General features: G+C 40.6%; 2 protein-coding genes across 4 annotated transcripts in view; both read left to right on the forward strand.

Moving 5' to 3' along the window:
• Positions 1–6,505, forward strand: part of mgat4b (alpha-1,3-mannosyl-glycoprotein 4-beta-N-acetylglucosaminyltransferase B) — a gene marked incomplete at its 5' end in the record, with an annotated part of 84,926 nt that extends 78,421 nt beyond the window's left edge. Inside the window, 3 exons of the mRNA XM_048603485.1 lie at positions 2,258–2,345; positions 2,585–2,697; positions 4,958–6,505. Of these exons, the coding sequence (XP_048459442.1) occupies positions 2,258–2,345; positions 2,585–2,697; positions 4,958–4,984 (228 nt within the window). The remainder of the gene's footprint in view (positions 1–2,257; positions 2,346–2,584; positions 2,698–4,957) is intronic.
• Positions 6,506–13,698: 7,193 nt separating this feature from the next.
• Positions 13,699–16,634, forward strand: part of canx (calnexin) — a 46,165-nt gene continuing 43,229 nt past the window's right edge. Inside the window, exon 1 of one of the 3 annotated variants that reach the window (XM_020515085.2) lies at positions 13,699–13,833. The gene's annotated coding sequence lies outside the window, so the exon portion shown is untranslated. Of the gene's footprint in view, positions 13,883–14,126; positions 14,150–16,634 lie in introns of those variants that run through there. The other 2 variants (XM_048604070.1, XM_048604071.1) reach the window with 2 other exon arrangements.

Here is a 16,634-nt window from a genome sequence, read left to right on the forward strand (position 1 = left end):
GGAATAAATGATCAACAAATAATTGTTTCCGTTTCTTGGCCAAGTGGTTTAGGTTTCTCTCAGCCAATAGCAGAGGATCTAAAGCTAGTTGCTAATCTTTCAAATTGATATTGTAAACAGAAGCAACTTCTGGCCCCAATGTGTGGAGAAAGGAATTGAGTATTAAAAGAACATTTGAAAGGGGACTGTAAGTAAACCATTCAGTCCCTGTAGTCAGCTCTGTCATTCAATAAAATAATGACAAATCTGTTTGTTTTGAATTTCACATTCCCATCTTCTGCCTGACAAGAATCCATCAACCACTGCCTTAAAAATATTTAAGGACCCAGCTTCCACTGCCTTCACAGGCAGTGTTCCAAAGCTACATAGCCCTCTGAGAGAAAAGAAATCTCCTCGAGGACAGCCCCGATTTTAAAACAGTTCCTCTTCCACCCTCGCCCCACCCCCCCACCTCCCCCCCCCAGTTCTGGACTGTGCCACGAGAGGAAATATCCTTTCCACATCCGCCTTGTCAAGACCATTCAGAATCTTTTATATTTCAGTCGAGTCACTCCTAATTTTTTTTAAACTCCAGTGGGAGTAAGCCTATTCTATCTAACCTGTTCTCATAAAATAACTGTGCTAACAGTCACTTGGCGGTGGCATTGCTGCCTCACAGCGCCAGGAACCTGGGTTTGGTACCACCTTCAGGCAACTGTCTGTGTGGAGTTTGTATATTCTCCCCATATCTGCGTGGATTTCCTCCCACAGTCCAAAGATGTGCTGGTTAGATGGATAGACCATGCTAAATTGCCCATAGTGTCCGGGGATGCGCAGGCTAGGTGGATTAGCCATAGGAAATGTGGGTTACAGGGATAGGGTAGGTGGGTGGGTCTTGATGGGCTGAACAGCCTGCTTCTAAAACATAGGGATTCATCTTCTATCCGCCTCCCCCTCTCTCGCTATTTATTTCAGAACCCCCTTCCCCTCGCCCATTTCTGATGAAGGATCTAGGCCCGAAACGTCAGCCTTCCTGCTCCTATGATGCTGCTTGGCCTGCTGTGTTCATCCAGCTCTACACCTTGGACCTCAAAATTGCTCAGTTGTTCTCTGTTTAAGTAATGCATTGCTTTTTAATTCTTTATGACAAACTGAATACCTTCATGCTCTGAAGAAGTCATACCAAACTCAAACATTAACTCTGTTTCTTTCTCCACAGAAGCTGCCAGACCTGCTGAGTTTCTGTGTTTGTTTTAGATTTCCAGCATCTGCAGCTTTTTCCTTTTGATTACCTTTGTGTTTTCCCATACTGTACTCCATCAGCCAGATTTTTGGCCACTCATTCAACCTTTTTTATGTCTGTCTGCAACTTTGTCTTTCTCACAACATGTTTCCCTACCTATTTTGATATCACTGATGACACTGAATTTAACTAGCAAACCTTTGATCCCTTCACCTAAGTCATTGCTGCAAATTGCCATATGTTTTATATATGTTTTATATGAGTCCCAGCACAGACTCCTGTGTGACTGTACTCATTTGTATTGTGTTGAAAATATAAGGTTTAGGGGTGATCTAATTGAACTGTACATAATAATGAGAGCACTTGACAGGGTTTATAGGAATAGTTAGGGGAGACTGGGATGGAGAATAAGTCCAGGACAAGGCAGCATAACTTAGAGTGGGCATTCAGGGATAAAACCAGGAAACACTTTTTCCACAGGGCAATGAAAACCTGAACTCACTGAAATACAAAAGGTTGTGAGCTGAGGGTCAATTGAAAGTTTTCAAGACTGAGTTCAATAAAGGTCTGCCTAGCTAAGGGTATCAAGTGATATAGAGATAAGGCAGGTAAATGGAATTAAGGTGCTGACCAACCATATCTAACTAAATGTGGAATGGGTTTGAGACACTCAGTAGCCTTAACCTGTTCATTATGTATCAGGAATAGTGGAGCGTAAGAGTTAATTGACTAGTTTTATTTAAATAGTCTCTCAATCTTCACATGTGACTGGACAGAGAAGTTCAGGGAGGTAATTCCAGAATTTTTAGGGGGTGGGGGGAAGGCAAGTACTTGAAGGGATGAGCAAGACACCAGAGTTATCAGAGCACAGAGATCTCAGGTTTGTGGGGCTGATGGAGATTGCAGAGGTCATCATGAAAACAGTAAACAAGGATTAGAATTTTAAAACTGAGATATTGCAGTGCAGTGTAGGTGTAACAGGAAAATACAGAAAACAATGATAGATGTCTGAATACCTCTTATTCTACCATACAGACAGAACTGTCATGGAAGGAGACCTTACTGGATGGTAAAGACAAGACTCCCAAATACCAGAGAACAGAAGATGGATACATCAGAATCGGTAAGACTTTTAAACATACTGATATATGATCTTGAGTGCTGAGAGTTTTATTTCTATTGCAAAGCATAAAAATCTATATAACTTTCCATTGAAACACGCCTGATGGGTGGCTGTGGAGTTTGGTTAGCTTGGGCTAAGATAAATGGGGTAAATAATTGCCTATGTAAACAAAACTCTAGATAATGGATCTGAATCGTTAATGGCTGATCAGGTCCTTAAATCCTTTCCTTATATTTCAGCTTTCTTTATAAATGGTATCGCCGAGGGAGTTGTGGATCCAATGTTTGGGCCACTGGAGGTCGTCCGTCTGTCCACCCTATCAGATTCGCCAGTTTGGGTGATACTCAGTGAGGTATGATTCTTTCCATTGCTTCACTGTAGGCCTTCAGTTGCCTAAACCCTAAGCTTTGGAATTTCCTCTCTAAAATTCTTTAACTCTTTTTGTTCCTTTAAAACATTGCTTAAAACCTACCTGTTTGAACAAACTTTTGGTCATCTGTACTAATATTTCTTTGTGACTTGATGTCAGATTTAAGCTGATCATTGCTTCTTTCAAGCTTTTTGGGGTATTTCTACTATGAAAAAACTCTTTTTAATGCAAGTTTTACTGGTATCTTGCACTGGTGGTCAATAGTTGGAGCTTAGAATCTTAAAAGAATTGTTTTTGATTTGACACTAATATCTTCATTGGAGCATGTTTCCTGGAATTAGAAATAGGAGGGGGCTCAGTTGGAGCAGGTCTTTATCATTTGCTATGTCTAGATTACCGTGCTAGATCAATCTTTTACTGTACCTGGCAGCTCATCCAGCTATTGAACATCTATTGGTATGATCTCAGCTGATACTTTTACTGGATAAATGAGATAAAGACTGAAATATGCCTTGATAGATCATATTTTGTTCTTTTGTTTTTATGAAGCACAAGCATGCAATGCTGCAGATTTGGTTTTAACAGTAACAAATTTATTTTGCAAAAGTAATGAAGATGAAGTAGAATAAACCAAATTATTTACATTTAATCCAAGGTTAAATATTTCAAAAGATACAATAAAATCTAATCCAGTTAATTTTAATGGCAGAGATAGTAGGAACTGTAGATGCTGGAGAATCTGAGATAACAATAACAATTTTCTAAAGAAGGGTCTAGGCCCGAAACGTCAGCTTTCCTGCTCCTATGATGCTGCTTGGCCTGCTGTGTTCATCCAGCTCCACACCTTGTTATCTCTAATTTTAATGGCACTCCTTTTCAGTACATCTGAAAGAATTGCCCTTCTCTATAATAGCCATGATGTGGAGGTGCTGGTGTTGGACTGGGGTGGACAAGGTCAGAAATCACATAACACTAGGTTATAGTCCAAAAGGTTTATTTGAAAACACAAGCTTTCAGAGCGTAGCCTCTTCAGGTGAAGTGAGAAAGAAGCACACAGAACATAGAATTTACAAGTAAAAAATCAAAGGGTTAAATAACTGATGACGATGTATTAAATAAACCTAAGATGCTGTTAAATCTTTAATCAGTCAGAAGGTTTCAATTGATTAATGTATATATATAAATCCCCGAATTTCTTTCAAGTCACTGCCCTGAGATGATGCTTCAGTTCCTGGTCTTTAGACTCGGATCACTTCTTCCTTGACGCTTCATACAACTTTGCTTAGACTTTCTCAGCTTCAAATAACCCCTTCATGGTTTTAACCAAACACTTATGGTTTGAAACCATCAAACTAAATTTCTTACTAATCAAGAAACCTATTTCTTTACAGTTCCAAATTATCTCCTTCCTTTAGGAGAAACTGTTTTTTAAATCCAGCTCTAGGATTTCTACAAATCTGAACTGAAACCAAAAGCTTTCTGTAAGTTTTGCTGTTCCCCTAAGCCAAAAACAACACCATTCTAGATCCTTCTACCGAATCCTCCTGCGTAATACGGTTTACTTTGTTCATTAATTAAAATAACTCTCCCAATGTAAACAAATTCCCATTAACTTCTAAAATCTGCTACTTCCATACCTTTTTCAAGCAAACATAGCTTCAGAAAACTTTACAAGTTAATCAGTAAACCCCTTCATAGACACAGCCCAAAAGTATTATTTCATTAGTTCAAAATTCAAACCCTAAAAGCAATTTCAACATTATACATCATTATACATTATACATCATACCTTGTACAGATACATTTCCTGGCACTTTTATGCCACCGAATCTCTCTGCCCTCTTGTCCCACTGGTTTGAAATGTAGTGACTCTCACAATCATTGGAGGGGTATGTAGGTGAGGTACGTAGGAGTGGTATCTACATTTTTGTTATCCATGCTATTATCCTATGTGGATATTGAGGACTGTGTACTCTAGGTGTGGTCTCCCTCTTCAGTTGGAGCGAGACTATCCCATTTTTGTGATCCATCCCATTTGCAAGAGTAATAGTCAAGTATCAGGGATGCATTTAAGTGGAAGCTAGATAAATAAATGAGAAATGATTGAAAAACCATGCTAATATGGTTAAAGTGGCTCTTGTAGCATATAAAAACTGGTACAGTTTTGTGTATTGAATTTCTGTGCTGCAAAAAATATGCCTTATCACACTAATTTATTCCAATGTTGTGGCACCTCTTTCAGATATTTATAAAGAAAGCCGAGACTTAAAAGTAGAGAAGATTTAGTTTTGACTATGATGGAGTGGGCTTTCCTCTGGACTGGAACAGTTTATCTCATGGAGTCTCGTCTTTGATCATCGATTTCATTGCAGAAAGACTCAACCGCCTGCTGGTCAATTCAGGAAGAGAGGGAAAACCTTGAGTAAGGCAAACCCCTTCCCCTTCCCCCTCCAAAAACTGTGTACTCTGATACATCAAAGAACAGCTTGTGCCTGACAGGACTCCATTTTATACTTAACAAACAAAGATTGTGTGAAAAAAAAATCCATTTATAATAGGATCTTCCATTCCAATGCATATTGATCCAGTCTATTAAATGTGGCAAAATTTTTAACCTCTACCTTATTGATTGTATCGGCTGTGAGGTACTGACTGATGGACATCTTCACTTGGGAGGAAGATGAGTGAAGGAGGAGGACTGGGATAGCTAGCACCCCTCATTGAAGGGAGTAGGTTTGTGGTGCCTCTCCAATTGAAGAAAGAGGATACAGACCGGAAATATGAGGATGGTCTCTGAACGAGGAATGTCTCAAATCAGGGATTTATCCAGATCATTTACATACAAATTTTTACTCATTTTAGAGACAATTTTATAACCACTAAAATCAATAATATTTCAGATATAAGCCTGACTGCTGATTCTTAATACCTGAAATATTTGACTCAAATTGAATTCCTTCAGAAAGGATGCTGGATAAATCCCATGTAGATCTCCCATGTAGATTTGAAGATTAAACGTGGCAAGAAAAATTGCTATTTCAGTGGGGTTTGGTGAGGGGGTGGGAGGGTGAAAGTTTGAAGGCAATTTGACCCTTTTACTGCTGACCTGGTGGTTTGGAAATTTGACAGAAAAAGTTGAACGTGAATGCTCTGCTCCTGATCCTCTGAAGGTTGAAGGCTACTCAGTGTCAAGAGCTCATTCATTTACTTTGCCCACTGAATGCAGATCTTTGTTTTTAAATCCTTGTCAACCAAAACAAAGCTGTATGAGACTCTCTGCTTATTTATGGTCCAAATGTTGAAGGCTCTGAATGTTGCCATGTCAATAATTGTACTGCAAAAGTTGGTGTGATTGGAAAGTAGAAGACTCTCTGTGATCACATCAACCTTTTCATGTAAAATTATTGTTGGGAGGAATTCTACTCCCAAGGTCTTTTTATGTTAACAGTAATAAAGTTCAGTGAATGGAAGAAAGAATTTAATATATTCATTTTATAAACTGTACTATTTTACACAACAATCTGTAAATGCAGTCCAGTTTGTAGATAATAAATGTGTATCATTAATAATGCCTAATTGTGGATGGAGGGAAATCATTGTAATCAAATGACCATGAATTAGTCTCAGTAAGTCTAGTTAACCTGAATATTTGGACTTCATTTGAGTAAAGACTGACTGGTCTCCTAATGGCTCAGGTTGTAAAGCTATTTGGCTGTAGTTTCCTGTTTTCTGTCTCCCTCCCTTTTTAAATAAAGGATTTATATTCAAATCTAATAAAGGTTTCCCTGAATTTAGGGAGGTTTTGAAAATTAAAAGCAATGCATCAACTATCTCACTTGCCACTTCTTCTAAGACTGTGGAATAAAATCCATCAGGACCTGGCACTTGTCAGTTCACAGTTCCAATTATTTGCTCAGTACTACTTCTCTGGTTAGTATAATTTTTCCTGAGTTTCCTCTTCTCTTCCCTTCTCTGATTTAGAGCTGGGATTAGATTAGATTGGGATGTTTTTTTTTCTCTGTAGTGAAGACTGATGCAAAATACCTGCTGAGTTTGTCTGCCGTCTCTTTATTTTCTATTATGAAATCTCCAGACTTACTTTCTATAGGACCAACTTAGCTCACTTTGCTAACTTTTAAAAAAAAGAGTTATATTTACTATCTTACTATCAGTTTTTTTTTTAGTTCTGGCTAGTTTTCTCCCAATCTGATTTTTCCCTCCTTTGTAATTTTTTATGTGGATGTACCGGTGTTGAACTGGGGGGGGGAATGAGGTCAGAAGTCACATGACACCAGGTCCAACAGGTTTATTTGAAATCACAAACTTTTCGGAGCACTGCCCTTCGTCAGGTGAAGTAATTTTGTTAGTCATTCTTTGCTTTATAAAGCATTCTGACCTATCTCCTGTCTTTACACAATTGTGTTTTTTCTGTGAGTTTGATGCTATATAGCCTTTCCAGTTAACCACAGGTGAATTGGAACTTTCTTATTCTTTGGAATGTAACTATTCTGTTCATTCTGAAATACTCCCTTAAATATTTGCTAATGCATCTCTATTTATGTATCCTTTAAACTACTTTGCAAATTCACTTTAGCCAATAATACTTTAATGCTTTCGTTCTTATTTAAGATTTAAATACAAGTCTGAGAATCACTCCTCTCTCCCTCAGATTGTACACAAAATTCAGTCATAGTTGCTGCTACCTCAGGGGGCTTTCAACCTTGAAACCATGAATTAGTTTTATCTCATCGCACAATACCAGGTCTGGTATAGCTTGCTACCTGGTTGCCCCTCAGCCTCTTATGCTCTAGTTTGTCCAACCACTATTTATTCCTAATATACGCCAAACCAGGCAGTATCCTGGTAAACCTTTCTTGCACTTCAAAGCCTCTACATCATTCCTATAGTACGGTGCCAGGACTGCATACAATATTTGAAATGTGGCCGAACGAAAGTTTTATACAGCTGCAACATGACTTGCCAACTTTTTAACTCCATTCTCCACCAATGAAAGAATACATGCCACATGCTTCCTCATCACCTTATCCAATTGCATTGCCACTTTCAGGGATGTATGGACTTGCACTCACTGTATATTAATGTTTCCAAAGGTTCTCCAATTACTGTATACTTTCCTCTTGCATTTGACCTCTCAAAATACATTACCTCACGTTTGCCTGGATTAAACTCCATCTGCCATTCCTCCACCCAACTTTCCAAATGATCTGTATCCTGCTGTGTCCTTTTAATAACCTTCCTCACTAACCACATCTCTACCAATTTTTGTGCTGTCTACAAACTTACTAATCAGACCACTTGTATTTTCATCCAAATCATTTACATATATATTACAAACAACAGAGGTCCTAACACAAGAGGTTCCTTGTGGAACATCACTGGTCACAGACCTCCAGTCAGAGAAGCACCCCTCAACTACCCTCGGTCTTCTGACCAAGTCAATTTTGTACCCAACAATTCACCATGGATCCCCAAGTTACTTATATATATTGTTCATATATAAGCTGTCCCCCAGTCTAGGAACCAGAGTTGTTGTCATGCTAATGACTCCTGGCATCCACATCCTGCCCTAATTGCACAAACCAAATCAGTCTCTGGGTAAACCTTGCTCTGCACATATGCCCATGGTGTCATCAAGTCTTAGGCATCTTCCGACTGCTTGAACAGAGCAACAGTGTAAACACAACTCACAATGAGTTCCAGTAACTTGCTTTTAAAAGTGAGGCAACTCCTTCCACTGTTCTTGGTTTACAGCAATATCCTTCCCCCACATTCATCCAAAATCTAAAATAAAGAATCAAAAGATGTGGTTTTGCAATTACTACTCCAGTACATCCCACACCTCCCCAAATTCTGGAACACAAGTTCAAATCCCACCACAATAGCTGGGGGAATTTGAATTCTGTTTTGTTCAGATGAGTAGGATAACCGGCCGGCACAACAACATGAATCGAAGGGTACGTACTGTGCTGTACTGTTCTACGTTTCAATGTTCATCTGAAATAAAACACAATCAGCAATGGCGATTGTAAAACTACTGAAACCCATTTGATTCACTTGTGGTCTTTCTTGACCTAGCTGATGCTGTGGGCCTCTAGACAAACTATGCAGTTGACTCTTAACTGTCCTTTCAGTAAGCCACTGAGTTGCACCATACTGCAACAAATAAAAATAACACTGGACTGACCTTCTTGCTGTTAGACGAGTGACAACTTTGGGTCTAGGATTATCAGATCTTGTTGAATGGCGGAGCAGACTTGATAGATTGAATGGCCTCCTACTCTTTCATCTTATGGTCTAAGTGATCTATTCATACTACATGGCAGCATGTATGTGAACTTTGAAACATTTTGTGGTAACAGTTCTGTCAAAATATAGAGTGTGCAAATGTTTAACTTCCTGGTGGGCAATAAATGTTGGCATCCCAGCAATGCTAACATCCCGTGAATCAATTTTAAAAAAAAAAAGTTCTTTATATACAGGGCTGAGTGAGTTAAATTATAAGAACAGGTTACATGTACCAGGTTTGTATTCCCTTGATTTCAGGGATTAAGGAGTGACTAAAGAATCTAATAGTGTAGATATAGCAAAAAAAATTCCTCTGGTGGAAGATTGTAGAACAAGGGGATATAACCATAAAATTAGAGCTGGGCTGTTCAGAAGTGATGTCAGGAGGTACTTTCTTAAATGGGGTGTAGTAAAAATCTGGAACTTTAAAGTTTTAGCAAAGATTTGTAGCTTGGGTTGTGGGTGAGGTTGCTGCCTTGTTTTCGTTCAGACATCTTGTCACTGTGCTAGTAATATCATCAGTGAGGCCTCCAGTGAAATGATGTTGTTCTACTCCGCTTGGAATTTATACTGTCCAGTCCATTATGATGAGTAGTGTCATTTCCGTTTTTGAACAGATTTGTACATGGGGTCCAATCCTATATGTTTGTTGATTGCATTACGGGTTGAGAACCATGCCTCTAGGAATTCCCGTGTGTGTCTATGTTTGGCTTGGGCTACTATAGTTACATTGTCCAATACGGGAGCAGTGATGAAGGAGCAGTGCTATGAAAGTTTGTGATTTCAAATAAACCTGTTGGATTGTAACCTGGTATCATGGTTCTTCAGAATTAGAATTAGCATTAGCTTTATTGCCAGATGTACTCGTATGAGTGAAGTGTTTATATGTTGCTACTTACAGTGCCATCTTAGGTACCAAGGTACAGATTCTTATGTACAAATTCTTAAGGGGAAAATTTAGAAAAATAAAGAAATAAAAGTTCCAGAAATAAATTAGAAAAGTAGAGAAATAAGAGTTCAGAATAACAGTCCTTTCAACCCAGACTGCGCCAGCCTTCATCTTGAGTTGAGTCCACGCTGAGGCCAGGAGTCAGAGTCCGGTTTATGAGTGAAGCTGGTGGTTAAGATCGTTAAGAGATAAATCTATGATATCATTGCTTGCTAAACAATGCACACACAGGATGAGACTAATCTTAGCTCCAGTAACTGTGAAGAAAGACCATTTCTGCCTTGTTTTTGATTCTTTTCAGCTCTGACCATTTCAACAAGGCCACGAAGGACTGCATCCCTGTCTTTTGCCTCACCTTGTATATCGGTAAACAAGATGGTTAATTGACTAAATGACTTGCCTCTAAGTGTATAATTTGATAATATGCAGAACATGCAACAGAACCATTTGCATTTAATTACTGCAGATTAAACATGCACAGTTAGGCATGGGAATGAGCCAAATGTGTTTAGAACTAATTTGTTCATTCCAAGAATAGTTACATTAAGGGCAAGAGTAAAGAAATGAAAACAGATAGGCGAATGGGTTAAAGATCTTTTTCTAAAATCAGTCACTCTGCACATGATGACGACTCTGAGCATTGATAATCTACCTTACAATTCTCTCTACATCTGTGTGATTAGAATTATTGAATAAAATGCTGAGTAAAATTAACGGGAATACCTTGTAATACAGTTTAAAAATTAAGAAAGGAGAGAGATTGAATTCTACAGTTAGTGACAGTCTGTTTTTATTATACAGTCATACAGCATGGAAATGGACTCCTCGGACCAAATCTCCCAAACTAAACTAGTCCCATTTGGCACGTATCTCTAAACCTTTCCTATTCATGTAACTGTACCTGCAACCACCACTTCCTGCGGCAGCTCACTCCACATACGAACCACCCTCTGTGTGAAAAGGTTGCCCTTCAGATCCCTTTTCAATCTTTCTCCTCTCACCTTAAACCTATGCCCCTTAGTTTTGAACTTACCCCACCCTAGGGAAAAGACCATTGCTATTTGCCTTATCTATGTCCCTCATGATTTTATAAACCTCTGTAAGATCACCCCTCAACCTCCTACACTCCAGGGAAAAAGTTCCCAACTCATCGACAACTCAAACCCTCCGTCCAGGCAACTTACTTGCACATCTTTTCTGAATGGTCTCCAACTTAATAATATCCTCCCAGTAACAGGGTAATTAGAACTGTACACAGTACTCCAAATGTCATTTCTGTTCGACAACACTACACCGGGTGCTAGCATTAACTGTAAGTCCTACCCTCCTCCTTCACGAGTGAAAAGACAAAACCTGTGACAATATCAAACTTATTTTCTCATCTTCTTCAATCATTGCTATAATTGTATTTAATCCTGCTTATCTGCTATATAAATTCTGGCCTTTTTTTTTGCATTCAGCACTCCTCCTTAATCATACAATGGTGCAACCATTCCATATTTTCTATCTTATTGCCTGCTTTACTTTCACTTTTGGGATCTGTACCTGTAGCTGTCTGGGTCTCATGCTGAAATTCCTGCCTTAAAACCCTCCTCCTTTAAAGTCCCACCAGGATGGAATATGAAAGGGTGAAACTTGTACCTCCGTTGTTTGGCAATGGAATCATCTGTACCACTCTTGTCAGATGACAGAAACTAAGTTCCAGATAAGGGCTTTCAGCAAGATGAATTTTTGGAACGGCAGGGGAGAAAAATTCAGACCAGCAAAGGAACACGCCTCTTCCTCAGAAAACAAAGAATTCAAATTCATCTTTACTTCTGTATTTAAGGAGCCGAACCAGATTTTCACCACAGTGTTAGGCTGCATCTTGACTTTGAGTGGTACAAGAGCTACTGCTGAATGTAATAAATCATAATGAATTTGTCTTCCAAAACTTCCAGACTCCATTACAAACACAGAATGCTGGAGAACTCGGCTGGTCTGGCAGCATCAATGGAGAGAGAAATAATGTTTGGAGTATACTGTAACTTCTTCAGATGTCTGAAGAACTCCTGCAGTGATGCCCTGGTTTGAAATTATTGACTTCCACTTCAATTTCAGTAATTCTGAAGTTGGCATGGATGAGTTGGACCGAAGGGCCTGTTTCTGTGCTGTACATCTCTATGACTCAAAATGTTAACCACGCTCCCCTATTCCTCTTGGTCCCTGCTCTGCCCCTCCTCTCCTCATTCACGCTCTCCTTTCCTCCCCCCCTCAACTCTATCCCTTCCACTCTCCTTCCCCTCCTCTTTGCTCCTTCCCCTCACCTCTTCCCCATCCCCCTACCCTTCTCTCTGCCCCTTTGACTCCTTACCCACCCCATGCTCCCTCTCTTCCTACCCTTGCCCTGTGCCCCTCCCACGCCCTGATACCCCTGTTTTTTCTGACTCCAATCCTTTCCCCCCATCATGTGTCCACTCCCTAACCTGCCTATTTCCCACTCCTCTCCCTTCCCCCATTCCCCTCTGACTCCCCTTACCTTCCCACTCACCCCTCCTCTACACTCCCTCTCCCATTTCCTCTCCCCAGTCCTATATTCTCCCATCAGGGGAAACATCCTTTCAGTATTTACCCTGTGACACCTTCAGAATCTCATTTGTCTCAATGAGATCACCTTTCACTCTTCTAAACGCCAGTGAGTAGAGTCTGAACCTATTCAGTGAATGCACATAAGACAATCCCTTCATACCTGGGATCATCCAATTAACGTTCTCTGAACAGACTCAAATGAAATATTTCCTAAAGTAAGGGGATCAAAACTGTTCATAGTACTCTAGTTATGGTCTCACCAGCACCTTGTACGGTTACAGTAAGACTTCCTTACACGTTCTCCAACCCTATTGAAATAAAGGCCAAAGTTCCTTTAACCTTCCTGATTACCTGCTGCACGTGTGCTAGCTTTCTGTGTTTCATGCACAAGTACCTCCAAGTCCCCTTCCTGATTACCTGCTGCACGTGTGCTAGCTTTCTGTGTTTCATGCACAAGTACCTCCAAGTCCCTTGGTGCTGCAGTTTTTCTCCATTTAAATAATACTGTTCTTTTGTTCTCCTCTATGCCCAGACACACTATGATGCCATTTAAACTCATCCCATCTGCCTGTACGTGGTCTATATCACTCTATTCCCTTCCAGTTCATGTTCCTGTCTAAACACTTCTTGAACTTTATTAAGGGATCTGTAATCCTCCAGCACTCTCCAGAATCAAACGATTTTTGGAAAATTGGGCTTGCTCTTTTAGTTTCCTCTGATGCAAGCCACCAGGGCCAAGGGACTTATCAACGTTTGGTGCCATTAGCTTATACAATACTACTGCAGTAATGGTACTTAATTCTTCCTCAGTATTCTTTGATATTAATGTGATGTTCAAAGTATCTTCTACCAAAGACCGATGAAAAATACCTGTTTAACTCGTCTACCACTTCCTTGTTCCCTACAACTATCGTCCCACCTTCATTTTTTAAGGGCCCTGCGTCTATTTGGACCTATCAATGCTAAAAAAGCTTGTACACCAGCTGCTTCACAACTCTTCCCCAATGGTTGCTGCTCACGTGGTTCCTACCGCACCCGCCCTGACCCCTCCAGCCATTAGCGCCGCACTTCCTCGTCCCGGCCTGGACCAATCAACGGGCTCCACGAGGGGAGCCGGCGCGGCGTGACGGCTGAGGTCAACGGATTGGCGAAGCCTTCATCCAATTGGCAGTGGGGACGTCTGCACCCGCGGCCAATTGGAGAGGGCGCGGTCTACCCCCCCCCCCAAGCTGTTTTTTGGGGGGGGGGGGGCTGGATCACGTGAGCGGTGCAGTTCCCGGGCGCTGAGAAGCTGAGTGAGTAGCAATCGTGGGGAACCACTGGGCGATACTTTGTAACCATCGGGTACGGTGTTTGTTACCTTCCCCTATTTGTTACTTTCCGAGTGCGGAGGCTTGCTATAATGTTGCAGTTCTGGGTGTTTCCTGCATTAAACCTCATAATTTTCTTTGCAGTCGCTTTTTCTTTTGCTTAGTGTGGTTGGCCCTGGCTGCGATTGGCAGCCGTCAGCAAGTTCTGAGGTTTGATTGTCCGAATCCCTTCCCCCACCTCGCGCGCGTTGCCGCATCTCCTGCTGCACCGACCTGACAGATATCCGGTGGAGCCTTCCTGGTAATCCGGTTTGGGGAGAGGGGGTGGGGAGGGGCGGGTGTGTGGTTTGGGTGTGTGCGCTGAGTTAGAGGTTGAGCGACTTGCTGTCTCCCCCTTGCCCCGTTCGTCTTGCTTTTGAGACCACCTCTCGGCGCCTGAATGTTGACTGTTTTCGGTTCCTCTTTTCACGTGATGTTCTTGCTTTATGCTCAGTGTACAGAATCGAGACACCATGGCTCCTCTGTTCGTCATTTGCACTTTAATGTCTCCACTTTGTGCTGATGTTAGGACAGAGATTAAGGTCATAACTGCTTTAGATCTTCAACTTAATATTTTTTGGTCGTCCTTTCCTTCAGTCGTTGGTTTGTCCTGAGTTTTCTTTATCAATACTACTGTTTAGCTTTGAGGCATATACTGTGCAGTAGTTTTGGGAAACATCGTCATCCCTTTTGGTCCTTAAAGCAAGTTTTGTGTACTACTGAATGAGTTCAGTATTACAATTGTGCTATTTTTGCAACTGGGAAAGGAAGTTTTTATAGCGTTTGCGAGCTTCAGAAAGTCAGCCGCATAGCACGTGTAGCCACTGTTGTAATTTGATAGCCAAATTGTGCACAGCAACCAATAGTGAAATAATGATCATAGGTCATCTTAAAGTGATTTGGTTGAGACTAGAGGAAGACAACACCTTAAAATGTAGCTAGCTGTTTTAAATCTATATCTCATGAAAGATGCCACCTACAGTGCAACAGTCTTTCAATGCTACAATGAGCATCAACTAAGCTTTTATGTTCAAGCTTGTAAGATCCTGAATACTCTTGGCAAAATGATGTGGAAAAGTTAGTTTTCTTATGTGGGTCAGACAAGAGTAGGGGGTACTGTTTCTAAAATTAGGTGTTGCCCTTCAAGACAGAGGAGTTTTTTTTATGGGTTCTGTGACTTTGGAACTCTCTGCCTTAAGGTTGTGGAGCCAGGACTGTTGAATATTTTGAGGTAGAGGAAGGTGGATACTTATGCAAGTGAATTGAAGCTCATTGGGGATAGATTTGAATGTGGAATTCAAAACAGAATCAGATAAGGCGTGATTTTATTGAACGAGTAGGTGGAAGGAGCCAAATGCATTGCTTCTGCTCCTTTTTAACTAGTTTGTCAATCTCTGGTATGGAGTTTGAACCCTCATCTTCTGACTTCAGAAATACCCACTAAGCCATAGCTGCTGTACAGGAAATGTTTCATGTCTGTAAATGAGTGCTGGAAAGATATAGCAGAAATCCAGAGCTTTTTTTTTTTTAAAAAAATGAATTACTTGATATTGAGTGACTTGACTTTGACCCGTGGTTTGCATCTGCAGTCGCATAGTTCAACATTACCTGGTCATGTCTTATAGCAGATAGCTGTCTCTTATTTGCTCATGAGATGAGTTTTTTTTTTACAAATCTGAAAACGAGTCACCTTGGACTTGAAACATTACTCTTTATGGAGCATTTTCTGTTTTTATTTCAGGTTTCCAGTATCTGCAACATTTTGCTTTTATCCACCAGATTGATTGCTGATATGGGGGTGTTGTCTTATGACAAGATTGAGTAGATTTTCTGAAGCTTAGAAACTGAGCTGATCTCGTTAAAACATCTCATTCTTATCTGGCTTGATAGGTTAAATGGTGAGTCTAGATTTGTTTGGCTGGAGAGTTTGGAACGAGGGAGTTACTGACTTAGGATAACAGAAAGTAAGCAAGAAAACTAATGAAATGCTGGATATACTGGAGTACAAGGATACAGAAGTTGTGCCGTATTCCTACAAAACCCTGGTTAGACCATGTTTGGTGTTTTGAGAAGATCTGGTCACCGCACCTTAGGAAAGATATATTGACGTTGGAAGTGCAGTGTAGGTGTGCAAGAATAGTACTTGGACTTTAGGAGTTAAGTAATGAGGAGAGATTATACAAATTAGGCCTGCTTTATCTAGAATTTAGAAGGTTAAGAGGTGATATTATTGCAGTCTTCAAGGTATTAACAGGAAAAGACTGGTTAGATGAAGTTAAGCTGTTTCCACTGGTTGAGGATTCTAGAATTGGGGGGCACTAGGGTCAGACCATTTAGAGGGATGTTAGGAGGCACTTTTACACACACCTGATGTTAGAGGTTTGGAACTTTGCCACAAATAGCAGTGGATGCTAGATCAGTTGTTAAGTTTATCTTTCACAGATTTAAAAAATTTTAAACAAAGGTGTTAAAAGATACAGGCCAACCACAGATGTAAGAATTGAATCAGAGATAGTAGGAACTGCAGATGCTGGAGAATCCGAGACAACAAGGTGCAGGGCTGGATGAACACAGCAGGCCAAGCAGCATCATAGGAGCAGAGAGGCTGACGTTTCGGGCCTAGACCCTTCATCAGAAAAGGGGGAGGGGAAGGGGGTTTTGAAATAAATAGGGAGAGAGTGGGAGGCGGATAGAAGAGGGATAGAGGAGAGGATAGGTGGAGAGGAAACAAACAGGTCGAAGAGGCT

Source organism: Rhincodon typus, chromosome 12 (assembly GCF_021869965.1).
Source record: "Rhincodon typus isolate 14 chromosome 12, sRhiTyp1.1, whole genome shotgun sequence".
Classification (NCBI taxonomy): Eukaryota; Metazoa; Chordata; class Chondrichthyes; order Orectolobiformes; family Rhincodontidae; genus Rhincodon; species Rhincodon typus.